At 46.7% G+C, this 26491-nt stretch overlaps 2 protein-coding genes across 14 annotated transcripts in view; one reads left to right on the top strand and one right to left on the bottom strand.

Annotated features, from left to right (window-relative positions):
• Window positions 1–4095: 4095 nt before the first annotated feature.
• MSTO1 (misato mitochondrial distribution and morphology regulator 1) lies at window positions 4096–8545 on the top strand. Of its 4 annotated transcripts, none has more exons than XM_067728117.1 (14): window positions 4096–4255; window positions 4366–4501; window positions 5002–5071; window positions 5167–5242; window positions 5505–5559; window positions 5646–5784; window positions 5951–6068; window positions 6146–6280; window positions 6388–6540; window positions 6843–6974; window positions 7048–7232; window positions 7674–7778; window positions 7868–7980; window positions 8253–8545. In XM_067728117.1, exons 1-14 carry the CDS (start codon window positions 4172–4174, stop codon window positions 8417–8419), a joined length of 1668 nt encoding a protein of 555 aa, XP_067584218.1. In that variant the 5' UTR covers window positions 4096–4171; the 3' UTR covers window positions 8420–8545. The 4 variants fall into 4 exon arrangements, with proteins under 4 accessions (XP_067584218.1, XP_067584215.1, XP_067584216.1 ...); XM_067728114.1 differs by having other exon boundaries at window positions 8278–8545; XM_067728115.1 differs by having other exon boundaries at window positions 8281–8545.
• Window positions 8144–26491, bottom strand: part of GON4L (gon-4 like) — an 87366-nt gene continuing 69018 nt past the window's right edge. For 5 of the 10 annotated variants that reach the window (XM_067728095.1, XM_067728089.1, XM_067728098.1 and 2 more), the window contains 13 exons: window positions 26216–26332; window positions 22625–24328; window positions 21764–22019; window positions 20975–21159; window positions 19885–20082; window positions 18514–18657; window positions 13633–13776; window positions 13411–13530; window positions 12122–12235; window positions 11351–11561; window positions 9672–10299; window positions 9397–9579; window positions 8144–9070 (listed from right to left, as the gene is read on the bottom strand). In XM_067728095.1, coding sequence (XP_067584196.1) covers window positions 8905–9070; window positions 9397–9579; window positions 9672–10299; window positions 11351–11561; window positions 12122–12235; window positions 13411–13530; window positions 13633–13776; window positions 18514–18657; window positions 19885–20082; window positions 20975–21159; window positions 21764–22019; window positions 22625–24328; window positions 26216–26332 — 4170 coding nt within the window. In that variant the 3' untranslated portion in view covers window positions 8144–8904. The remainder of the gene's footprint in view (window positions 9071–9396; window positions 9580–9671; window positions 10300–11350; window positions 11562–12121; window positions 12236–13410; window positions 13531–13632; window positions 13777–18513; window positions 18658–19884; window positions 20083–20974; window positions 21160–21763; window positions 22020–22624; window positions 24329–26215; window positions 26333–26491) is intronic. The other 5 variants (XM_067728097.1, XM_067728092.1, XM_067728093.1 and 2 more) reach the window with 5 other exon arrangements.

A 26491-nucleotide genomic window follows, 5' to 3' on the forward strand; every position in this document is an offset into this window, starting at 1 on the left:
TTTGAGTTGCTATAATCATTTGCTAATTTGTTTCTCTGCCAACTACCCGTGGCTCCTCCCTCCAGTCTTTCACTGGGTTGCCTGAGTGAGCTCTCTAAACACAGCACATCATGCAATTCCCTTAATGTCATTCAGTGGCTTCACTATGCCTTTATTTTTGCCATGTATGGGTTACAAAGTTCAAACCATACAAAAACATTTCATAGAAAATCAGGCTCGTTTTCTCTCAGCTCCCTTTTCTAGAGGCAATCAAATTATAGAGACAAAATTCTAAAAAAATACACGTTTTTTTAAACACAATAGTGTACTTACTCTTCTATACCTTGGTGTTTCCAGGTATCTTGGAAATTGTACCTGCCAGGAGTTTTTCTTATAAATCGAGTGCCTGCTCTAAGGAATTTAAAAAGAAAAGGAAATAGCACACAGAACCTCCAAGAGGGACACTGTCACAAGCTCAGCAGCCACAGACAACATCCTAACCACAACAGGGGAGGGTCTGCTGTGATAAAGTCACCAGTGCTACTATGAACATTGACATTGCAGCCTATACTAATGATAATGGCAGCTAGCCCCCAGAAATTGCAGTGCTGCTGCCTCCCCAAAAAAGCAAGATGCCACTGCTCTTACCCTTACCAGATACTTACTGGACAGGACCTGAATCTGATTGACAAGCCTGATCCTTAACTGTAAATGAGGCTGGGAAATTGGCTTCCATCTTTGGAAGGCCAAGCTCATAATCAATATGCCTTCTTCTCTTTCATGAATGTGGAATAGTAAGCTGTATGACTATACTATCATTTATGTACAAAATCCTTACTGAAGAATTGCCTCATTACTTTTGCAATTTGCTAAATATGGATTCTTAATTTTTTCCCAAATAGTCTATCATAATCAACTCTATCCAGTCCCCTTTTTTTCTTAAGATCCTTCTACTGCAGACCTGATCCTCATGCCCCAATTTTTTCTGTCTCCATGCTAAGCCTGCTGCACAGCTGGTCTCTTGGGGCTTTTCTTCATCACTCAGGTGGACTGAATTCAGAATGAAAAGTAAGAAGCAAAACTCTCTTTTCAGATGACATATTCCTGTATATAGAAAACCTTAGGAAATCTCAAAATAATCTACTAGAACTCAAAACAAGTTCAACAAGGTCACAACAATACTACAAGATTAATATACAAAAACCAATTGTATTTCTCTATACTAGCAATGAAAAATCCAAAAATGAAATTAAGAAAGTAATTTTGGGGACTTCCCTGGTGGTGCAGTGGTTGAGAATCCACCTGCCAATGCAGGGGACACGGGTTCGATCCCTGGTCTGGGAAGATCCCACATGCCACGGAGCAACTAAGCCCGTGCGCCACAACTACTGAGCCTGCGCTCTAGAGCCTACAAGCCACAACTACTGAGCCCACGCACCTAGAGCCCGTGCTCCATAACAAGAGAAGCCACTGCAATGAGAAGCAGAAGCCCGTGCACCACAGTGAAGAGTAGCCCCCGCTCGCCACAACTAGAGAAAGCCCGTGCACAGCAATGAAGACCCAACGCAGCCAAAAATAAATTTATTTTTTTTTAAAATTAAAAACTTAAAAAAAGAAAAGACATATAAGTGGCTGACAGGATAATGAAAAGATGTTCAACATCACTACTGATTAGGAGCAAATCGAAACCACAGTAAGATACCACCTCACACCCACTAGAATGGCTATAAATCAAAAAGACAATAATAACAAGTGTTGGGGAGGATGTGGAGAAAAAGCAACCCTCCATGGGAATTCCCTGGCGGTCCAGTGGTTAGGACTCGGTGCTCTCACTGCCAAGGGCCTGGGTTCAATCCCTTTTCAGGGAACTAAGATCCCATAAGCTGCGGGGTGCAGGGAAAAAGAAAAGGAACCCTCAAACATTTCCAGTGGAAATATAAAATGGAAATAATTTTAGAAAACAGTTTGGCAGTTCCTAAAAATGTTAAGCACGAAGTTATCACATGACCCAGCAATTCCACCCCTAAGTATCTACCCTAAAGAAATGAAAATATGTCCACACAAAGACTTGTGTTCAGGCAGCATGAGACTATTCATAGTAACATTATTCATAATAGCTAAAAAGTAAAAATAATCCAAATATCCATCTACTTGTAAACGGATAACCAGAAATGAGCAAAATACTAATACATACTACAACATGGGAACTCAAAAACCTTACGCTAAGACTCCAAACACACAAAAATACATTTGTATGATTATATGAAACATCCAGAAATGGCAAATCTATAACGGCAAAAGTAGATCAGTGGTTGGCTGGTGTTAGAGGTAGGAACAGGGTTTACCTGTAATTCCCCAGGAAGAATCTTTTGGGGATGATGTAAATGCTTTAAAACTGAATTGTGATGACTGCACAACTCTTTATTTACAAGATCATACACTTAAGATGGATGTAAGTGACACCTCAATATCATTTACTGTATATAAATAATACCTCAATAAGGGTGTTAAAAAGAAAAAAAACTGCAGTCAGATTTCTTCCTTCCCTCTATTCTTCAACGGGTTCATACCTTCATCAAGGTCTGAGACTCTCCCAGCCTCTTCTGGTTTCCCGAGACATTCCCACACAGGCATTTCCCCAATAAAGCACATGCATGTATAATCCCACTTGGTGTTTGCTTCTGGCGTACAGTATATTGTCTTCAAGAGACAAATTAAAGTTGCGAGTCAAAAAAAGATACACTGTGCAAACACTAACCAAAAGAAAGCTGGTTCATCTATATTACTATCGAAGTAGATATTAAGGTAAAACAGCATTATTTGAGAAAAAGAGGGATAGCTTATAATGGTGGAAGTTTCAATCCATCAGGAAAATAAAACTGTAAAGTAGTATGCAGTAATAACATAGCCTAAGAAATTAAAAACTGACAAAATTACAAGGAGATAGACAATCATAGCAGGAGAGTTAATATACTTCAGTGGGAGAAGATATTTTCAACACAAGTAACTGACAAAGGGCTTGTATTCAGAATAAAGTACTTACTCCTACAAATGGTTGAGATGACCCAAAAGAAAAATGGGCAAGAGACTTGAACATGCACTTCACAAAAGTGGCTATTCTAATGGTGATGAACATAAAAAGGTGCTCTCAATCTCACTAATCAGGAAAACTAAAACCAATGATATGGACTAAAAATTTTTAATGGTGGCAAGGTTATGGAACATCACCTGCAAACACTCCTACACTGGTGGTGAAACTAAATTTAGAAAAGTTTGGTGTTATTTACCATAATCACACATTCCCATCCTTATGATCCAACAATTACACTCCTAGGTATATACACAACAGAAATGTGTGCATGTCCACATGCACAAGAATGTTAACTGTAGCACCTAATAGCCCCAAACTGGAAACAATTCCAAAGTCCATTATCAGCAGAGTAGATCATTTGAGGTATATTTCTACAATGGCATTCTGAAGCAATGAAAATGAACTATAAGTATATGCAAGAACAGGGAAGAAGTTAACAATATTGAGCAAAAGGCAGACGCAAAAGAATATGTACTCGGATTGACTTACATTATATACATAGATAGAGCGAGCCAGTCCACAGGGTTAGAAGTCAGGAAGGCTGTGAGTTTTGGACAGGAAGGAGAGGACACATGTGAGGCTTTAAGGTAGCGTCTAGTTTTCTGGCAAGGTTTTATTTTTTGCCTGAGTCGCTATTAGCCAGCAGAAGTATCCTATGAAAAAAAAAAGTATCCTATGAAAAAAAAAAAAGTAGCCAGCAGAAGTATCCTTGCACAACAGCTGCAAGAGCCGTCAGGAGTAGGTAGGAGAATCTTTAGTGAGCCGCACCAGGAACCCCACGGGGGATGCAGAGAACCCAGCACCAAGAACGCTCCAGCACGGCGCTTGAGCCCTAGTGCCCACAACTTCCGGCCTGCGCCACTGCGCCCCGCCCCTCGACAACAACGACTGATAAGCAAGACTGTTCCACGCCAGGAAGAGGCGGGGTATGAAGAGCGGGGTCATTAAAGCCCAACGAATCGTTTATCCTATGGGAAAGGATGTGTTTATGGGCCAATAGGACGCCGGGACTGAGGCCCCACCCACAAGCCTGCTGAGCCAATCGGCAAGGAGCAGCGAGTGGGCAGGCTGTGGCTGTGCTACCCAGCGGAGCCGCGCAGCATGGCGGGGGGTCCCCGGGAGGTGCTCACTTTGCAGTTGGGACATTTTGCGGGTTTCGTGGGAGCGCACTGGTGGAACCAGCAGGTAAGGTCTCTGGGCGGCTGCCTCAGCTGAACCTTTCCGGATCTCCAGTCCTTGCCTCCGGCCTGTTCCTCTCGCCACCCGAGTCCAGTCCTTCCTCTGTGCCTCCCCAGGATGCTGCGCTGTGCAGGCCGACCGATGCCAAAGAACCGCCGGGAGAGCTGTGCCCCGACGTCCTGTACCGGACCGGCCGGACGTTACACGGCCAAGAGACTTACACGCCGAGACTCATACTCATGGATCTGAAGGGTTAGGTGGTGGCTGGAGTCAGCCAATTCCCAGTGTTCTCCTTCGCGTGTGGAGTCTCTAGCATCCGTTCGCGTCAAGATCCTTGACCCCGACTATACTAGGCTGAAGGACCAGAGATGAGGAGCCCCAAGGAGGGCTAACCACAGTATGCCAACACCTGAGGGGACGCAAGAAAGCAAAATTTTATTCCGTTCAAGAGCTATCTCTGGAATGGGCTACTTGTCCCTAGACACAGTGAGATGAACTGTGGCGCTCCCGTAGAACCACTGGGTGTGGTCTTTGCCCAGGTCCCAAAGCTAAGGACTAAGCTGGGAAATGAAGGATGGAATCTACATTCTCCTAGGCAAGGGTTTTTTTCAACCCATGTCTAATCAAGAAAGCTTGGAAGGGCCAAGTGCTGGAGTGATGATGACAGCAGGTTGTCAGGTGATCAGAGGAAGGTTAGCTGAACGACTGGAGGGACAGGGCTTTACCTAACATTGTCTGTTATTTTTGTACAGGTAGTCTGAGCTCCCTAAAACAAGAAGGTGGACTCTACAAGGACAAGCAGCTAGATGCTGCAATAGCATGGTACTTGTGATGTTTGGAAAGGAGTTGGGAAGGAGCATAGCAAGCTGGAGAACTCAGGGAAACTGACACTATGATCAATCTCCAATTTCTTTCAGGCAAGGGAAGCTCACCACACACAAAGAGGAAATCTATCCCAAGAACCCTTATCTCCAGGACCTCCTGAGTGCAGAGGTGAGGGCCTCTGCCCTGAACTTTTAAGCCCAGTGCTACAACCAGAGTGCCTCCACTGGGGCAGAGAAAAAGAGAATTTTAGCCATCTTAAATGCCCTAGAATGGTATTTTGAGGAAAAGCACTTTTTTCTCCTACTAAAGGACTGTGAGTACGTGAACGGAAAGGAAGTTGTAGGGTGTGGCCAGCAAAATCAGGGAGGATAAATCAACTTTTGCGTCTAGACGGCCTGGACCTAAATGTAGATTTTCTCATCCCGCCCAGGGAGTGCTGAATAGTGATGGTATCTGGAGGGTCAAATCCATTCCCAATGGCAAAGGTGAGACTTCTCCAGATACTGCAAAATGGGGAGTGGGGCAGAGCAGGAACATGGAGAAAGGTACGTTTCCTCTGCTTTTTCTTCAGGTCCCCCACCATTCACCACCGCTACAACTCCAAAACCAGTTATCCCCACAGAGGGCAGCATCAGAGTCTGGTCAGACTTTCTCAGAGTCCATCTCCATCCCCGGAGCATCTGTATGATTCAGAAGTACAACCATGATGGGTATGGAGGGCCCCAGAGGCTGTGAGGGAAGAAACTGGGTCCCCACTAATGTTGGATGAGGCTCTTGAGGCCATCTTCCCTGCCCTCCTCCAATACAAGAGCTCTTGGGCGGAGGGATGGAAGTGGGGGAGTCCTGTAAATCCTGGACTGTGTTTATGCATGGCAGGGAAGCAGGTCGCCTGGAGGCTTTTGGCCAAGGGGAGAGTATCCTGAAGGAACCCAAGTACCTGGAAGAGCTGGAGGACAGGCTGCACTTCTACGTGGAGGAATGCGACTACCTGCAGGTAGCTGCGTGGCATCGCGGGCACTTGGGTAGAAACTCCCCTCATCCTGCTGACTTTCGCCATTCACCTCTCTCCAGGGCTTCCAGATCCTGTGTGACCTGCACAATGGCTTCTCTGGGGTAGGCGCCAAGGCCGCAGAGTTGCTACAAGACGAGTATTCAGGGCGGGGAATAATAACCTGGGGCCTGCTCCCTGGTCCGTACTGCCTCGGGGTGAGTAGTTCTTGTGGGGAGAAACGGTCACAGGGTAAGGAGGGAGTAATGAGGATAGCCCAGTGAGAAAGTTGGTTCAAACAAACTACTCTCATTTCTTTCACCAGGAGCCCCAGAAAAACATCTACCGTCTGCTAAACACAGCTTTCGGTCTGGTGCACCTGTCTGCTCACAGCTCTCTGGTCTGCCCCTTATCCTTGGGTGGGAGCCTGGGGCTGCAACCTGAGCCACCTGTCAACTTCCCTCACCTGCAATATGATGTAAGGCTCCATGCTCTTGTTCTGACTGCAGCTAGTGACAGGGCAACACACACATGCGCACGCGCACACGCTCGCCAAGTCAGCGTTTATCTGCTACTGGCTCTATTCTTGAAGCCTCAGCTTGAACTCGGCTCTGATGTGGCCTCTTAGATGACACTGTCCTATGCTTATCCAGCCCTGGGCCAAACACACCCCTGCTTTGTCCCAACGCATGCGGGCCTCTCTGCCATTACTATTCTGCCTCCACACTCTCTTTTCCACACCCAGAAGGCCAAGTGCTCTTCTCTGTATCCTCTTTACAGGCCGCTCTGCCCTTCCACTGTGGCGCCATCCTGGCTACAGCCCTGGACACAATCACTGTTCCTTATCGCCTATGCTCCTCACCAGTTTCCATGGTTCATCTGGCTGATATGCTGAACTTCTCTGGGAAAAAGGTATTAAGCTTTGTGAGGAGATGGGTCAGAGCTGAGAAAAAGCTCTATAACTTGATTTCTTCCTTACCTTTAGGTGGTCACAGCAGGAGCAACCATCCCCTTCCCCTTAGTTCCAAGCCAGTCCCTCCCTGATACGCTGATGCAGCTTGGAGAGGCCACCCCATGGACCCCACTGTCTGCATGTGGGGACCCTTCTGGAACGTGCTGCTTTGCCCAGTCCGTGGTGCTGAGGGGTCTAGACAGAGCATGCCACACCAGGTGAGGGCTGGTGGTCCTTAGGAGCCCTTGTCAGACTTTTGTTTCACATCCTTTTCTCATACCTCTGGGTGTTCTAATGGCACTGCCCTGCTCGCCTTCCCTCTGGGCCACTTAAAAGAAAACAGGGGCTTCCCTGGTGGCGCAGTGGTTGAGAGTCCGCCTGCCCATGCAGGGGACACGGGTTTATGCCCCGGTCCGGGAAGATCCCACATGCCGCGGAGCGGCTGGGCCCTTGAGCCATGGCCGCTGAGCCTGTGCGTCCGGAGCCTGTGCTCCGCAGTGGAAGAGGCCACAACAGTGAGAGGCCCACGTACAGCAAAAGAAAAAAAAAGAAAACAAAGGCTGTGAGCATCCCGATCAGCTGATGGCCTGAGAACCTAAGTCCTAGTTTCTCATTCATGCTGCCACAGATTAAAGGTTGTTTTGGCTTTGTTCTGGCAGTCAGCTCACCCCAGGGACACCCCTGCCCTCCCCCCTCCATGCGTGCACCACCGGGGAAGAAGTCTTGGCCCAGTACTTGCAGCAGCAGCAGCCTCGAGTCAGGAGGTCAGTATAATGCTTGCCCCCGCTCTCCTCCCAGACCTGCCACCTCCCCTGACTTCTTCTCACTCAGCTGCTGTCCTCTTGCCCCACAGCTCTTCTCATCTGCTGCTGACTCCCTGTAAGGTGGTTCCTCCTTACCCCTACCTCTTCTCCTCAAGCCTCAGCCAGCAGGGTTTGGTTCTGGATGGTCCCCCAACAGGGGCAGGTATGTAGGAGGTGAAGAAAACCAAGAGGTTTTCAAGCATGGGAGAGTTTTACTATACCCCTTCCTGGATAAGGTACTTGGGAAATCCCCAGTTTAACACTCCTTTATTCACCCTATGGCTCCTGAGAGAAGTGTTCTTCCTCTGGAGTGCTGGTATACAAAGGGGAGAGGACACAAAATTTATTGAGTTTACTATATAATCAAGTCTACCAGAGGCCCAGACTTCCCTGTGTGTGCAACAGACCGAGGGTAGAACAGTGGTCCATTCAGAGGGTTCCCGTTTCCCTCCCTCCGCAGCAGTGGAGAGCATCCCAGTGCTCGGGGCCCTCTGCTCCTCTTCATCCTTGAACCGGACCCTGGGAGATTTGGCCAAAGATCTCGCCAGACTCGACCTGCGGCGCTGGGCCAGCTTCATGGACGCTGGAGTAGAACAGGATGACCTAGAGGAGACGCTGCAGGAGCTACGCAGCCTGGCCCAGTGCTACCAGAGTGGCGACAGCCTCATGGACTAAAGCTCCAAGAAAAGGAAAGAGCTAGTTTACAATAAAAACTGCTGGATGCAGGAGCTCAGTGTCTTTGGACTGGCTACACCAGCATACGCATTTATCACATTCAGAAACACTGTGATCAGATCACACAACAATAAATATGTACCACCAGACAAAAGAGAAAAGAAAAAACACACAGAAAAGGAACTGGGCTGCACTCGCCCTCAATGTTCTTTACAACGTAGATTTCTAAGGTCTTCATAAAAGACACACAGGATGGCAGGGCCATCCAACCCCCAGCCTGCCATTGTCCTTGTCCCTGGCCCCCTGCTCCGCCAGCTCCTCACACTGAGCTCAAGGGTTTTACAAGCAAAGTACAGCCAGCCTTCCCCCGATCAGGGTGCCTGTTGGATTCGATCCTGTGCACATGACACCCTCACGCTCCCAGGGTCTCACTCATCCAGCTCTTCCTCAGACAGAAGGTCCCCGTGGTCAGACAGCTGGTCTGTATTGCTGGTACTGGTCGCATCGTCCTCATCCTCGGAGCTGGCCTCGCAGGCTGTGTGGAAAAGCTGCATGAGTTCTCGAAAACGATGGGAAACCTAGAAGGAGAAGAGGAGGCTTGCGTTCACCTTTCTGAAGTTAGTAACATTTTAACATTTACTAAGCACTATATACCAACTTGAACAGTCTTGTTTGTTCTACACAGTAAGGCGGTGAGGGCTGTGCCCTCCTTACAGATAAGGAAGCTCGGGTTAAAAGGCTAAACATTTTGCCCAAAGTCACATTCCTTCTAAAAACAAAACTAGAATGCAGTCCCTGGGGCTTCTACCTCAAAATTCAATGCCCTCTCTCTTCTAGAGCTACGACTAACCATGCTGACAAGCCAAGGTTTTCCTCAGGGCAGACCTTTATAATCACCAATCACCTCTGAGTTGGCCAACCTGTCCTCTTCCTTTCCTTGGTTCCTCTGGAGCTTGAAGCTCTAGCAGAGTTTCCCCTACTTACCTCAGTAGGGGTCTTATTTCCCAGCTGCTGGGAGATGATGCTAAAAGTCTGCGGCTGTGCTCCTTGCTCCTGGCACATGGTCAGAATCACACGGTCAGCTTCCCTGGAATCCACATAAGGCAATTAATCTAAACCAGTAACATGGGTGTGCTCCATGCACTTCCTAAACACGCTCACACATCCATCCCCACATACCTTGTCCACAGGACAACCTTTTCCCCCGTGGAGCTGACCTTGCTGTTGTTGGCACACACTGTAGCTTCTGTGGCCTTCGTCTGTGTCTCCCCCACTGGACCCTTTCCCTGTATTCCACTGTCTTTAGCCAAACCTCCTCTAGGGGCTTTGGGAGAAGTCTCTGAGGTGTCAGTACCTAATGAAGAAGATCCATGGACAGGAGACACCCCGTCCGCTGTCACCCCAGCTCTACTGGAAGGCAGCCAGCTCTCCTGAGTATCTGGTTTCCCAGACACCTGTCTTCCCCCTAAGTCTGCGGTCCTTGAGGAAACAGGACTCGGGAAGGAAGCAGGGGGTTCAACGGTTCCGGGCAATTTCTCAGTTTCTGAAGCATTCCAGACCAGCATGGAAGCCTGTGACTCATGCCCTGGCTTATGGCCCTCGCCCTCATCCTGAAGTCTGGGGGATGCCCTGGGGCAGGAGAGAACCTCAGGCCCAGCCTGGTTACTCCTAACAGCGCACAGCACAGTTCCAGTTTTGGAGGGAAGCTGAGGAGTCTCTGGTGAGCAGGGCGGTGGGCCATCGAGGAGGAGCTGGTCTGTAAAAGTCACTTCTTGAGGAGACAGCAAAGTGCTCCCTGCTGCCAATCCTGTTTAGGAGGAAAATAAGGATCTAAGGGTATGGACAGTGTAACAATGCATCTAAGGACACAAATTACCACGGGGTCACTCTGGCAAGCTACCGTGATAAAGTTCTAAGGTCCAAGAGTGAGGTGAGGGTGGGGGCTAGGGTCACTTATATAAAGATATGAAGTCCGACTGCCAAAGCTGAGAATGGCTGAGGCTTTAGGAATGCAGACCACAGAGGATATGGAGACAAGGGGAAGGGGTTCAGGAATGGGAACACAAGAAGAAAATGCTGGGACTTCCTGGTGGCGCAGTGGTTAAGAATCCGCCCGCCAATGCAGGGGAGACGGGTTCAAGCCCTGGCCCAGGAAGATCCCACATGCCGCAGAGCAACTAAGCCCGTGAGCCACAGCTACTGAGCCTGCGCTCTAGAGCCCACGAGCCACAACTACTGAAGCCCGTGTGCCTAGAGCCCGTGCTCCGCAACAAGAGAAGCCACCGCAATGAGAAGCCTGCGCACTGCAAGGAAGAGTAGCCCCACTCGCGTAACTAGAGAAAGCCCGTGCGCAGCAACAAAAACCCAACACAGCCAAAAATAAATAAATTTATATTAAAAAAAAAAAAGAAAATGCTGGATTGTGTCGATTTGTAGCACTCTTATTTCTGCAAGAGGATTGAGGCCACAGGAAAGAAAATTAAGGCTGGACAGTAAGGATTTCCTACTGGTTTATTAGTAAAAGAGGTGGTAGTCCATCCCTGAAAAGACTAATAGGGCTTCCCTCGTGGCACAGTGGTTGAGAGTCCGCCTGCTGATGCAGGGGACACGGGTTCGTGCCCCGGTCCGGGAAGATGCCACATGCTGTGAAGCGGCTGGGCCCGTGAGCCATGGCCGCTGAGCCTGCGTGTCCGGAGCAACGGGAGAGGCCCCAACAGTGAGAGGCCCGCGTACCGCAAAAAAAAAAAAAAAAAGAAAAGACTAATATTATCCAGGCTCAAAGACGTTCTTGCTTGAAGTATGTGAGAATGAGACAGAAATAAAGGGAGAAAGGCTGGGCTGGCAGCTGGCTCACTCACCTGGAACAGGCATCTCTCCCTTTCTGGTACTCCTGCCAGTCCTGCTCTGGGTTGCCTCCGTGCTTTCTCGCTCTTCTGGGGTTTCCTCCTCCATCACGTCCTTGCCCTGCCCAGCTTCCTTAGCACCAGGCACGGGACTGGCCTCTCCATGGGGGCTGCCGCCTACCAACTCATGGGGCTCCTTGCTCTTGTAGGATTTGCTGTCACAGACCTGCAGAGATGGCCTTCTGGGTCAAGGGTCTTCTGACCTCTTTTGTCTTAGGGGCCGACCAAAGGAAGAAACCTTGCCATGATGCTCAGCAAGTCAACCAACATGCATGCCTGCTCCAACAATTGTAAATGGCCCAAAAAAGAGTGCTGGATTCTACCAATCCTCTAACCAAGGACTGTATTTCTGCTGCCAACCAACCCTACTTTAGAGAACCAGCATTACCTTTAGGCTATTTTCCTCACACAGGTTTGTTTCATTAAAAAAAAAAATCTAAGAGGGAAATATATGAACTGGTTGATTCTTCCCTATTCCAAAAGCTTCACCTACAAGATTCTCTTTAAAAAGCAAAATCCATTATACATATATTTTTAAAGATTCTATTTATTTTGCATACACACACTAATGTGTATGCGTACGGCATATTACTTATCCCCATGTAATCTTTTTAGGAATTCAATAAGGTACACATCTGTGGTAGCAAACAATACCCCAAACAGCAAGGCAACCTGGGGGTTGCCCTAGGCAGCTCCGATACCCCTTGGTACCAGTTCCCTCCTCACCTTGCTGCTGCAGTGGCTACAACTTCTCCTCTTGCTCTTCTTCATCTTGGAGTCAGGACCTCCCTCATGGCAGCAGCAGGCACAGTCCTTGGCCCCATCTGGCCACTCAGCCTCCTAGGAGACACTTGGGCTTGGTTAACTGCCAAGCATTTTTGGTACCAATAGAGGGAGCTAAGTTGTGAGCCACCTGAACAAGCCTGCCCCCTGACCCCCTTCCCCGCTTCCTTTCTCTTTCATTATACACCATCTCTTCACGTTGCCTGGGGAAATCAATGCCCAAACTCAACTAAAGCCTACTATGAATCCCTGAAACAATCTGTAAATGACCCAAAGACTGACATATCCCAGCTGCCCAGATGTTTCAAGAAATATTTAAGTGCAATATAATCTGAGGCAAAGTCACTGGAGAGCTCCCTCATGAGGTATGATCTACTCACTCGTCTGTCTTTGTTTCTGTCTCCCTGTTCCCTGAGCTCTCCCCTCTCCTCCAATCCCCTTGAGAGGGCTTTGTACATATGGAAGGCTCACTCAATGATACTCTGTTCAACAAACCCAAGACATAAGTACCATTACTATCCCCACTGACAATGAAGAAACTGAAACAAAGAGAGATTAAATAAATCGCCCAAGGTCATTCAGCTACTAAGAAGCAGTTTTCCCGAAGAAAGAGTACAAGACATGTAGTAAAGGGAAATGGACTAAAAAGACTACTTCTTGAAGAGCAATAGACAGCAGTGAGTACAAGCAGACTCTGGAGCCAGACAACGCAGGCTCAGATCCTAGCACTGCCCCTGATTAAACATGAGACCCTGGCAATGGCCCCTCTCTGTAATTCCGTTTCCTCTTCTATAAAATGCAAACAAGAGCAATCTTTTCATAGGGTTATTGTGAGAGTTCAACAAGTGAATAGTCCGTGTAAAATATAAGAGACACGTGATACTTTGGAACACAGCTCAGTATTAGCTGTTGTCATTATTATTAAAATGATGAATCCTGGTTCTATTTTTTCACAAGAACAGAAAGGAAGAAGACCCAGCGACAAGAGAAATAGCTCTGAGCTAGAGAAACAGATCCTTCTAATGAGGCAATCATGGGTGGGACCTCTTCAGAAGCTGCACCGTTCTTCCCATGGGCTCTGCATGTCCACAGCAGCCTGACCTTTGGTTCCTGCTCCACGACTGCCTCAGATCACAGAGGCTTTTGCACCACCCTAAGCCAGAGAACCACTCAGACAGAAAACTCAAGGCTTGATTCATGAAAGATGGATAATCCCCAACAACCTGGTGTACCTTATCATGATTTTGGACCCCAATCTCTTTTCTTCTTTTGTTCTTTGAGGCTGTGGGTATCTTGGGAGGTTCCTCTTCCTCTTCCACATCAGGCAGTGCCACTTCTTCAAAGCCATCAAACTGGGGAGGAGTTGGTGCCACTCAACACAGACTCTGGGCAGATATCCCTCCTACACATGGCCTTCCCCCTTCACAACCCTACAGCAGCCTCACAGCCTGTACCTCATACTCTTTCTCCTCAGTCCAATTGATCTCTTCAAAGTCACCCATACGGCTAGCTGCTGGGCGCAAATGGTCAAAGAAGATGGAGAACTCATCCTGTAGGTGGTCATGGCCTTTGAGGAGCTGCCACATCTGTGTCTTGAGCTGGGGAGAGTTGCAGAAGGAAAGATAAAGTCTCCAGAGCCTCTCTAGGCCACCATTCCAAATCAATCCCACATACTTCTGGGTTCTACTTTCCTAGTTAACTGGGAGACACACAGAAGCCTCTCTTTGATAGCTAAGAACTCTTAAACTTCCTCTCCCTCCTTACTTGCCTACAAAGCAGGGGTACAGGCAAACCTCATTTTAGTGTCTTTCCTTTACTACACCTCATAGATACTGTGTTTTTTTACAAACTGAAGGTTCATGACAACGCTGTGTCGAGCAAATCTATCAGGACAGGGCTTCCCTGGTGGCGCAGTGGTTGAGAGTCCACCTGCCGATGCAGGGGACTTGGGTTCGTACCCCGGTCTGGGAAGATCCCACATGCCGCGGAGTGGCTGGGCCCGTGAGCCATGGCCGCTGAGCCTGCGCGTCCGGAGCCTGTGCTCCGCAACGGGAGAGGCCACGACAGTGAGAGGCCCGCGTACCGCAAAAAAAAAAAAAAAAATCTATCAGGACCATTCTTCCAACACCATTTGCTCATTTCATGTCTCAGTGTCACATCCTGGTAATTCTCACAGTATTTCAAAATTGTTCGTTATTATTATATTTATTATGGCGATCTGTGATCAGTGATCTTTGACATTACTACTGTAATTGTTTGGGGGCACCATGAACCACACCCATATGAGAAGTGAAGAACTTAAAAAATAAAACGCTGTATGTGTTCTGACTACTCCATTGACCAACTGTTCCCCCATCTGTCTCCCTCTCCTTGGGACCCCCTATGCCTGAGACAATTAGGCCAATTTCAGTTGAACACTTAGGCCCTACGAAGCCTCAAATTGTTCAAGTGAAAGGTACAGTCGCACATCTCTCACTATAAATCAAAAGCTAGAAATGGGGCTTCCCTGGTGGCGCAGTGGTGGAGAGTCCGCCTGCCGATGCAGGGGACACAAGTTCGTGCCCCGGTCCAGGAAGATCCCACATGCCGCGGAGCAGCTGGGCCCGTGAGCCATGGCCACTGAGCCTGCGCGTCCGGAGCCTGTCCTCCGCGGCGGGAAAGGCCACAACAGTGAGAGGCCCGCGTACCGCAAGAAAAAGCTAGAAATGATTAAGCTTACTGAGGAAGGCATGTCTAAAGTCAAGACAGGCCAAAAGCTAGGCCTCTTGTGCCAAACAGTTAGCCAAGCTTTGAAAGCAAAGGAAAAGTTTGTGAATGAAATTAAATAGTGCTACTCCAGTGAACACACAACTGATAAGAAACTAAAGCAACCTTATTGCTGATATGGAGAAAGTTTTTGTAGTCTAAGATCAAACCAGAATATCAAACCAGTGACAACATTCCCTTAAGTCAAAGCCTAATCCAGAGCAAGGCCCTCTCTTCAGTTCTATGAAGGCTGAGAGAGGTGAGGAAACTGCAGAATAAAATTCTGAAGCTAGAAGAGGTGGTTCATAAAGTTTAAGGAAAGAAGCCATCTCTACAACATAAAAGTGCAAGATGAAGAAGCAAGCGCTGATGTAGAAGCTACAAGTTATCCGGAAGATCTAAGATAATTAATGAAGGCAGCTACACTAAACAACAGATTTTCAGTGTACAAAAAAGCCTTTTATTGGAAGAAGATGCCATCTAGGACCTTCATAGCTAGAGAGGAGAAGTCAATGCCTTCCTTCAAAGCTTCAAAGAACAGGCTGACTCTCTCTTGTCAGGGGCTAATGCAGCCAGTGACTTTAAGTTGAAGCCAGTGCTCATTTACCATTCCAAAAATCCTAGGGTCCTTCCGCATTATGCTAAACCTACTCTGCCTCTGCTCTTTTAAATGGAACAACAGGGACATCCCTGGTGGCGCAGTGGTTAAGAATCCGCCTGCCAATGCAGGGGACACGGGTTTGATCCCTGGTCTGGGAAGATCCCACATGCCGTGGAGCCACTAAGCCCATGTGCCACAACTACTGAGCCTGCGCTTTAGAGCCCATGAGCCACAACTACTGAGCCCTCGTGCCACAACTACTGAAGCACACGTGCCTAGAGCCCGTACTCTGCAACAAGACACTGTGATGAGAAGCCCGCGCACCACAACGAATAGTAGCCCCCGCTCGCCGTAACTAGAGAACACCTGCACACAGCAATGAAGACCAAACGCAGCCAAAAAATTTTTTTTAATTATTAAATAAATAAATAAATGGAACAACAAAGCCTGGATGAAAGCACATCTGTTGACAACATGGTTTACTGAACATTTTAAGCTCACTGTTGAAACCTATTGCTCGGGAAAGAGTCCTTTCAAAATATTACTGCTCAGTGACAAGGCACCTGGTCACCCAAGAGCTCTGATGGAGATGTACAAAGAGATTAATGTTGTTTTCATGCCTGCTAGCATAACATCCATTCTGCAGCCCATGGATCAAGGAGTAATTTTGACTTTCAAGTCTTAGTACTTTAGAAATACATTTCATAAGGCTACAGCTGCCACAGATAGTGATTCCTCTGATGGATCTGGGCAAAGGAAATTGAAAAGCTTCTGGAAAAGATTCACCATTCCAGATGCCATTAAGAACATTCGTGGTTCATGGGAAGAGGTAAAAATAGTCAACATTAACAGGCGTTTGGAAGATGTTGGTTTCAACTCTCACAGATGACTTTGAGGGGTTCAAGACTTTAGTGGAGGAAGTAACTGCTGATGTGGTAGAAACAGCAAGAGAACTAGAAATAGAAGTAGAGCCTGAAGATGGGATTAAATTGCTGCAATCCCATGACAAAACCTGAACAGATAAGGAGTTACTTCTTGCAGATGAACAAAGAAAGTGGTTTCCTGAAATCTACTCCTGGTGAAGATGTTGTGAAGATTGTTGAAATGGCAACAAACGATTTAGAATATTATATAATACTACTACATAATATTACATAAACTTAGTTGATAAGGCAGTGGCAAGGTTTGAGAGGACTGACTCCAATTTTGAAAGAAGTTCTACTGTAAGTAAAATGCTATCAAACAGCATTGCAGGCTATAGAGAAATCATTCATGAAAGGAAGGGCCAATCGATGGAGCAAACTTCCTTGTTGTTTGAAACTGCCATATCCACTCCAGCCTTCAGCAACCACCACCTTGATCAGTCAGCACCATCAACACTGAGGCAAGACCCTCTGGCAGCAAGAAGATTACAACTTGCTAAAGACTCAGATGATGATTAGCATTTTAATTAATTAATTTATTTATTTTTGGCTGCGTTGGGTCTTGGTTGCTGTGTGCAGGCTTTCTCTAGTTGCAGCGAGTGGGGCCTACTCTTCGTTGCAGAGCACGGGCTTCTCATTGCAGTGGCTTCTCTTGTTGTGGAGCACGGGCTCTAGGTGTGCGGGCTTCAGTAGTTGTGGCACGCAGGCTCAGCAGTGGTGGCTCGCAGGCTTAGTTGCTCCGTGGCATGCGGGATCTTCCCAGACCAGGGCTCGAACCCATGTCCCCTGCATTGGCAGGCGGATTCCTAACCACTGCGCCACCAGGGAAGCCCAGCATTTTTTTTTAATTGAAGTACAGTTGATTTACAGATGGTGAGCATTTTTTACTTAACATGTGTAAATTTTTTAGAGCATAATGCTATTGCATACTTAATAGACTAAGGTATAGTGAGTCTATAGTGAGGTATAGAGTTAAACATAACTCTTACATGCACTGTGTAACCAAAACCTTCGTGTGACTCACTTTATTGCAATATTCTCTATAACAATATTCTCTATATAATAACTCTATTGTGGTGGTCTGGGACTGAACCTGCAATATCTCCAAGGTATGCCTGTATATTTTTTTATCGAAGTATAGATGATTTACAATGTTGTGTTAGTTTCAGGTGTATAGCACAGTGATTCAGTTTACACACACACACATTCTTTTTCAAATTCTTTTCTCTTAGAGGTTATTACAAAATATTGAGTATAGTTCCCTGGGCTATACAGGAGGTCCTTGTTGGTTATCTATTTTATACAGTGTGTATATGTTAATCCCAAACTCTTAATTTATCCCTCCCCCGCCCCCTTTTTCCCTTTAGTAACCATAAGTTTGTTTTCTATGTCTGTGGATCTATTTCTGTTTTGTAAATAAGTTCATTTGTACCTTTTTTTTTCTTTAAGATTCCACATATAAGCGGCATCACATGATATTTGTCTTCGTCTGTCTGGCTTACTTCACTTACTATGACAATCTCTAGGTCCATCCATGTTGCTGGAAATGGCATTATTTCATTCTTTCTTATGGCTGAGTAATATTCCATTGTATATATATACTACATCTTCTTTATCCATTCCTCTGTCCATGGACATTTAGGTTGCTTCCATGTCTTGGCTAGGTATGCCTGTATTATTAACAGGTTTGATTCCCAGTGACACCACTCTCTATCCCTGCCTTGCTGATGTCCAGCTCAGGCACTAACTCAAGGCAGAGCAAGGAAGCAGCCCAATCCTCCCAATACCCGCCACGCAGACCATCACTTCCTTCCTCGAACTTCCCTTCCAGGGCACTTACGGCACCCCTAAGCCTGTGAGGAGCAGTCAGGCTTTGGTTTCAGGTGACAACCACCCCACCCCAGTGCTTTATGCTTTAGGTAAGCCTAAAAATTCCTTGCCTTCTTCATCCCCTCCACGAAGTCCACCGCTCAGAAGCAAGAGGATATGGAATAGATTAGGGAAGGGAGAATGAAGGGCCTAAAGCCCAGGTGACAATGGAAAGGAAGTAGGACAGGAAAGAATACCTCAGTGATCTCCTGGGGCAAGCAGTCTGCACAGCTCTGGAGGACCTTGATAATCTTTTGGTGGTGTGAGGGGTTCTCTGCAAAGCAAATTTCCAGCTGCCGAAGAAACTTGCGACTCTTCTCGAAAGCCTGCTGCTCCTCAAACTACAAGAGTGGAAAGAGAGCAAAAGAGGAGTCATCTATACAGTGTGCGCAGGACTTGAGGGTTCTAAGCGTAAGAAGCAAGAAAAATATGCTAGGGGCATGGGGAATAACAAGGCTCTGGTTTACAACCGTGAGATCATTTCTGGCCGTGCTGCGCAACTTGTGGGATCTTAGTTCTCCAATGAGGGACTGAACCCGGGCCCTGGCGGTGAAAGTGCTGAATCCTAACCACTGGACCACCAGGGAATTCCCTGTGAGATCTTTTTTTTTTTTAAAGACTCTAGCATCTATCCACCTTGGGTCACTGGGGTCTACCAACCCAAGAAAACTAAGATGTAAATGAAAGATTCAAGAGTTATACATCTCAAGCTGCTTACTGTTTCATGGATTGTGAGATCAGACACATTTCACGGTTTACAAAGAACTTTCACATATATACTCATTTGATCCGCATAATAATACAGGAAGGGAAGATTATGTATAATCATACCATTACCATTTAACTGCTTTAAGACTCTCAAAATAATCTCATTATATCCTTTATTCCTGTGTTTATCCATCTTGACAGACACCCAGAACTAGTGGGATATTCCTCATGTTCAGACACTTATTCTCCAACATTTCAAATGTCACTTTACCATACAGGCCTTCCCAGACCACCGTGTATAAAACTGCAACATTCTCACTATAAAGCATTATATATATTTTACTGTTTATATATACACTATCATTTTTATTTTATATATATATATATATATATATATATATTTACAATATATATGTCTTACTGTTTATCACCTAACTTTCCCCATGAGAACATAAGTTCCATGAGAACATAAGCTCCATGAGGGCAAGGATTTTAGTCTTTTATAATTACTATATCCCTAGTACCTAGAACTTTGCCTGACAAATAGTAGGTACTCAATAAATATTTGTTGAATGAATGCCTGTTTCACAACAGTGAGAAGCAAAGGGCATATGATTTACCTAAGGTCTCCACTGGAAACAAAGGAAAACCCCCCTCATTTTACATGTAAAGAAAATGAGAGAACAGAAGTTGGGAAGATCATCCCTTGAAAAGAAGGAGGCTCTCATGACCTTGGGCTAGGGGAAGGCTATCTGACTGGAAGCAGTCAGGAGACTGGAACAGTGCTGATCAACACTATTCAATCCCAGTCTTGCTCTGACCCAAGAATCCTCGTGTGCTGTCTTTGCCCCTCTACTTACTAATCCACAGGCCAGGGCTTGCTCAGGCAATAGGAAAGCAGCAAAGTCCTTCAAGAGCTGAGGCCAGTCCTGGAGCAGGATTTGCAGGCTCTTGTAGAGATCCACAGCTGTCTGCCTCTGAGTATTTGACTCAAATTCATAGATGACCTGAAGGAAGTCCTCATATTTGCCAGGGATATGCTGCAGGGCTTCTCGGACCTATACAGGAGGACTTTCAATCATCAATACCCTTCCTTTGGGCCCCAACAAGAAACAATGGGACAGAGGGAGGAGGAGGAGTTACTGTTAGAGAGCTCTGGAATTATCCTTCAGAGGCTACTCCTCTGACAGGTCCTAAGATCTGTTAATGGAAGACACAGGGCCATGAGCTAGGCACAGCTCTTTTTCTGGCAGTGGGGGATGGAAAAACCTTCATTTTCTAGAGATCAGAGCCCTACCCACAATACCAGGTAAGCTTTTCTCTAGCTCACAACCCTAACCTCTCCTTCCTGGTTTCAGCTCGATACTGAGATATATAAGGAGTACTTGGTATGTATATTTCAGCACGGCACCATCTGAGGGTAAATAACACATAAATTAGGAATGTTAGTAAAATATTAGGAGACAAGAAAAACCATGACTATCACTGCTAGTACTCCACTTTGCTGGGGGTATAAAGGAACCAGGTGGTTACCAAAAGAATGAGATAGGGACCACTGCCACCAACAGGTTGGTTCATGACTCTAAAGATCACTGAGGCCCATTTTCTGGCCAGTGTACCAAATGTCTTTCTTTTCAAGACAAGGGCTCAGTAAAGGTCCTCATTAGCCTATCCCCTCACTGATGACGGTAGAAGTCACCTTTCCCCCATTTCTGGGCAAGAGACAGGTAATATGCTAAGGCAGTAATAATAAACCTGCTTAGGACTGAAGTCGGTGTCCTTGTAGTTCTCTCACACAGTTCTTTTGGTAATTCCAGGAAAACAAAGGCAGAGGCATAGAAGGCTGTTGTGCAGCCTGAAAAGCATACCTCATTTTAAAAACACCTCCCCTGAAATAGAAGCAGTCTCAATGAAAGCAACTGGCAGGAACAGGAAGCAGCGTTTGCCTACCCTGGTCAGATAAGCCTGAGCAAAGGCCAAATCCTTCTGCTCCCTGAGTGGATCTCGCTCGAGGATGTCCTCATCATACAGCAACAGCAGCTTGGAGGTGTCCTTGCTGGCCCGGGCCCGACTGCCCCGCTTGTTGCGAACTCGATGATTGCTCCGGCCCTTTCCAGCAGCTTTGATGTTCTCTCCTTAGAGTACATGTGAAAACAACTGTCTGTCCCTGCAACCTCTACTCTCCCCATCCCACCGCCCCACCCAAATCCTATATTATGTAGTAACTTGGGAGAAAAGCTGTTGGAAAAATGTTATGAGAGGCACGTCTGTCCCCGTCAAGTCAGGCCTATGCAGAGTCGGCAGCATAACTGCATTAACTAGCATGATAATGAGATACCCAGCTACTGCATACTGAAAATGGAAGTCTAAAAAGAGTGAGTATGGTCTGATGTTGGGCTCTCAAGAGACTGTCTTGGTGAGGAATAAGCAGTGCTTTCTGAAATGAACATAACTCTTGGCCTCATGCATGACAGATGAATTAAGAACCAGTATAAAAACTTGCATGAACTGAGTACAAATCTAGCAGCTGATGAAAGTCAAATTTAAATTTTCTGAGCGTCTCTTCTCTGCAATGGCACCAGGTTAAACATCTGTCTGGGGGAAGGGTGACTGGCAGGGGGGATCCAGAGGATTTCCTCTGGAAACTAGCACCTGTTTTATAAGCTAGCCATTCTGCACATGTCCCTGAGACAATGAGGCCACCTGAGACCCGCCCCCATTCAGGCCTGTCCAACTCACCTGGTGGGGACTTGCTGGTCTCTACTTCTGGAGCAGTCTTGGGGGAGGCAAAGGTGGTAGGAGGCTTCTCAGCAGGGTCTCCAATGGCTTCGTCTGTCATTTCATCCTCTTTCTGCAGGCTTTCCATTCCTTCTGCTTCTTCTTCCTCTTCTTCCTCAGGTTCAGAGTTCTCTTCCTGGGAGTTCTCTTCCTCAGACTCACCCTCCTGACTCATGCGCCTTTCAGATGCAAGCCAAGTCAGTTTCTCCATTGTTTCCTGCAAAACACCCCAAAGAGTGTTCAAGAGAGCTATCTACAGTGGCTGACCAAGTGCTGACTGTACAGACTTTTTCAGGAGAAAACTGAGGTTAATTAACTGATTGGGGGGTGGGAAGCAGATTTTTTTTTGGAGGGTGTTGGGGTTTTTTTTTTTTTTGCTTTTTTTTTCTGGCCACGCTGTGCAGCTTGCGGGATCTTAGTTCCCCAACCAGGGATCGAACCCAGGCCCCAGCAGTGAAAGTGCCAAATCCTAACCCCTGGACCACCAGGGAATTCCCAAGCAGTTGTGTTTTGAACGGTCGAGCCTGAAGATAATTTTCTTTTGCCAGGGTCCATACTTATGATTTTTTGGGGGGGTCATTTAAATTGTGCTCAAGTGATTCAATTTAATGTTTAAATGAGTTTAAGTCAGATGTAATAAGTAACATTTCACTCTTTCCCTCTCCTCTCACCTCAAGCCCCAAATTATGTCCCGTGATACCTTAAAAAGTCAAAAATGATTTTAGAACTATCTATAGTGCAAAAAGCAAGCAGGCAGCCTATCAGTAAATTAAACCTATTACAGAGTCCACAAAATATTGGAGAACAGTCCCCAACTCTCACCTGGAGTTCCGGGACAGAGAGCACAGATTCCTCAGAAGCTGATGACATCTCATCTTCCTCATCCTGGGTAAGGTCATCAAAGTCCTCTTCTTCCTCTTCCTCTGGCCCATCCTTCTCTCCTCCAGTTTCTGGCCCAGCTGGGGTCCCCACTGACTGACCATCAACACTGCATAAGTCTTCGGGCTTCCCTGAGGGGCTGCTAAGCACCATTTCAGGGTCAGTGGAGGTTGAAGCATTCCTTGGGGACCCCTTGCTCATATCTCCTGAGTTTCCTTCATCAGCAGGCTCTTGAGAAGCTGAAGGGGTTTTAGCTGGTTGACTCCTCTCCTCCTCCTGTTGTAGGACCGTCTGTTTCTTCACCTCTCTAGGCCCGCTTGACTCCTCACTTGTGAAGCCAGTGTCCAATTCCACAGCATGTTCTTCTTTGATTTCATCACAGCTGTCCTGCTCTGGGGATCCACCAGAGATGTCCTCCCCGGGGTCTTTAGGTTCCATCTTAATGATTTCCTCTAAATCCTCAGGGGAAGTGTTTAGAGATTCTTGGAAGCCCTGAGGCAGTGGTTCTGCAGCCTGCCTCCCCTCCTCTGTTTTCACAAGAGTCCAGCCATAGGCATTGCCCTCTGACAACTGTTCCTGGCACACCCGGTCTGCTGGTGGAGGCCCTGGGCTGTGCTCCTCTTTGGGGAAGACAGCAGCACAGAGAGGAGATAGTTCCTGAGGTTCTAATTTGGGTTCTAGGCCTTGAAAGGCATTTTTCCCCTCAGCCAAAGGACAACCTATGTCCACACTCACTTGGGCTTTATCTTCAGGGGCAGATGGTACAGAAAGATTCACAGAATTGCCAGAAACAATTAAGGGTGGGATGGAGGAGGCCACAAGGGGCTGGTTCAACGGACAGGGGAAGGAAGTAGGGTTAACCAAGAGGGTGGTGATGGGAATGGTCTGAGGACTCTGCGCCACAGTTGCACTGACAGGCTGGATCATGTTGCAGCCACTGCCAAGGCTCACAACCTTCACGGTGGTGGCAGGAACAGTAAAGATAACAGGCGCAGGGTGGATGAGGGGGGCAGGCTTCAGACAGAGAGAGGCCTTGGCCCCCCTTCTCTTTGAGGCTCTCCGTTTCACACATGGCTTTCGAAACTTAGAAGGAGAAAGTGAGGGCAGCATTACCTTGGGCACAGGGGCAGAGGAGAGCAGGGTCTGGGGCTCAGGCTGAGGGAAGCTGGTCCTGGCCTCAGGGGGCGTAGTAGGCAGCGCTGCTGGAGACTCAAAACTATCACCCCCAGGGACCCCCAGTGGAGGGCCACCTGGCACTGTCTGTAAGACAGTGGCCGGCTGGATCACGTGAGGAAGCGGGACCACCATTTTGCTCGGAGGGGCTTCTGACTGAGTTGACCTAGCTGCTGTTTTCCCAGAACTGGAGCTAGGCTGGAGAGAGGGGCTGGGTCTGATGAGGAGGGGCTTCAGGACTGATGACCGCTTCTGTCTCCAGGCCTTCCTAGAAAAACGGTTGGCAACTGGCTTCAGCTTCAGGACTACACCCTTAGGCAGTAGCAATGGGTACCGAGTTTCGCTCCCCAGTTCCGAGCTGCCTTTTCCTAGGCCTGGGTCTGAGGTGATCTCAGTGGTTCCGGTCACATTTCCTACCTCTCTGGCATCATCAGCTATGCGCTGCAGTTCCTCCTGGATGGACGGCAGACTGGCCTATTGGGAACAAGAACACTCGGATCTAGCACATCCCAGAATTTGGTAAAAATAATTGGGCTTTCTGGCCCAGAGATAAACCCACGTACATATGGTCACCTTATCTTTGACAAAGGAGGCAAGGATATACAATGGAGAAAAGACAGCCTCTTCAATACGTGGTGCTGGGAAAACTGGACAGCTACATGTAGAAGAATGAAATTAGAACACTCCCTAACACCACACACAAAAATAAACTCAAGATGGATCAAAGACCTAAATGTAAGGCCAGACACTATAAAACTCTTAGAGGAAAACATAGGCAGAACACTCTATGACATAAATCACAGCAAGATTCTTTTTGACCCACATCCTAGAAAAATGGAAATAAAAACAAAAATAAACAAATGGGACCTAATGAAACTTAAAGGCTTTTGCACAGCAAAGGAAACCATAAACAAGACGAAAAGACAACCCTCAGAATGGGAGAAAATATTGGCAAACGAAGCAACTGACAAAGGATTAATCTCCAAAATATACAAGCAGCTCATGCAGCTCAATATCAAAAAAACGAACAACGCAGTCCAAAAATGGGCAGAAGACCTAAACAGACATTTCTCCAAAGAAGACATACAGATGGCCAACAAACACATGAAAGGATGCTCAACATCACTAATTATTAGAGAAATGCAAATCAAAACTACAATGAGGTATCACCTCACACCGGGTCAGAACAGCCAGCATCAAAAAATCTACAAACAATAAATGCTGGAGAGGGTGTAGAGAAAAGGGAACCCTCCTGCACTGCTGGTGGGAATGTAAACTGATACAGCCACTACGGAGAACGGTATGGAGGTTCCTTAAAAAACTAAAAAGAGAACTACTATATGACCCAGCAATCCCATTCCTGGGCATATACCCTGAGAAAACCGTAATTCAAAAAGATACATGTACCACAGTGTTCACTGCAGCACTATTTACAATAGCCAGGACATGGAAGGAACCTAAGTGTCCATCAACAGACGAATGGATAAAGAAGATGTGGCACATGTATACACTGGATTATTACTCAGCCATAAAAAGGAACGAAACTGAGTTATTTGTAATGAGGTGGATGGACCTAGAGTCTGTCATACAGAGTAAAGTAAGTCAGAAAGAGAAAAACAAATACCGTATGCTAATGCACATATATGGAATCTAAAAAACGGTAATGATGAACCTAGTGGCAGGGCAGAAATAAAGACGCAGACATAGAGAACAGACTTGAGGACACAGGGCAGGAAGGGGAATCTGGGACAAAGTGAGAGAGTAGCGCTGACATATATACACTACCAAATGTAAAATTGATAGCTAGTGGGAAGCTGCTGCATAGCACAGGGAGATCAGCTCGATGCTTTGTGATGACCTAGAGGGGTGGGAGAGGGAAGGTGGGAGGGAGGCTCAAGAGGGAGGGGATATGGGGATATATGTATACATACAGCTGATTCACTTTGTTGTACAGCAGAAACTAACACACCATTGTAAAGCAATTACACTCCAATAAACATATTAAAAGATAATGATAATTGGGCTTTCTAGATATTAGGTACCTTTCCAGGACAGTCTCGAGACATCTTTTTAAGAAGGATTTTTCTGCATGATATCAGATATTTCTAAAAAGACTACGTTCCAATTATATAGTCTAGAAACTCTCCTCTGAATTTCCTTTAAGAAACTAGCATTTTAACCACTATTTTTAAAAGGTTACAGAATCAGGTGGAGAAGTGGGAGAGGAAGGGCAACTGAAGAAGATTTCTTAAGTCCTAGTTCTACAACTAAAGCATCAGAGGTGTAAAGTAGCCTTTGACATTTCTGCCGGGTTTCAAGTGACCTTCTACTTCTGACATACTTTGAGGAGGAGGGCTGTACCTTTAACCAGAATGGAAGCCGGTGTTCTTCCCTCTCTACAGGTGGCTTCCACTGATGTGGCTGGATCTCTTCACAGCACTTCATTAAGATGGGCAGCTGTCTGGTCTTCTTATAAAACTGAGCGTGAAGAAATTAAGCATGAGTCACATTCCTTCCAGAAGCACTGCCCTTTGTCAGGGTAGGGAGTATGGTGGGCAGCAGTTTGAGACAGACACACACATATCCATATACACGCAGCCATGAACAGCATATGCTGACTGCTTCTGCATTTCAAAT

The sequence above is a fragment of the Pseudorca crassidens genome, chromosome 2, assembly GCF_039906515.1.
Source record: "Pseudorca crassidens isolate mPseCra1 chromosome 2, mPseCra1.hap1, whole genome shotgun sequence".
Classification (NCBI taxonomy): domain Eukaryota; kingdom Metazoa; phylum Chordata; class Mammalia; order Artiodactyla; family Delphinidae; genus Pseudorca; species Pseudorca crassidens.

What these genes read in the sequence shown, in the direction of transcription:
- MSTO1 (XM_067728114.1), top strand. Translation starts at nt 4,172, where the DNA reads ATGGCGGGGGGTCCCCGGGAGGTGCTCACTTTGCAGTTGGGACATTTT. An exon ending in AGGACCTCCTGAGTGCAGAG is followed by an intron (nt 5,243 to 5,504) that starts GTGAGGGCCTCT and finishes CATCCCGCCCAG; the next exon opens with GGAGTGCTGAATAGTGATGG. An exon ending in CTGGTCCGTACTGCCTCGGG is followed by an intron (nt 6,281 to 6,387) that starts GTGAGTAGTTCT and finishes TTCTTTCACCAG; the next exon opens with GAGCCCCAGAAAAACATCTA.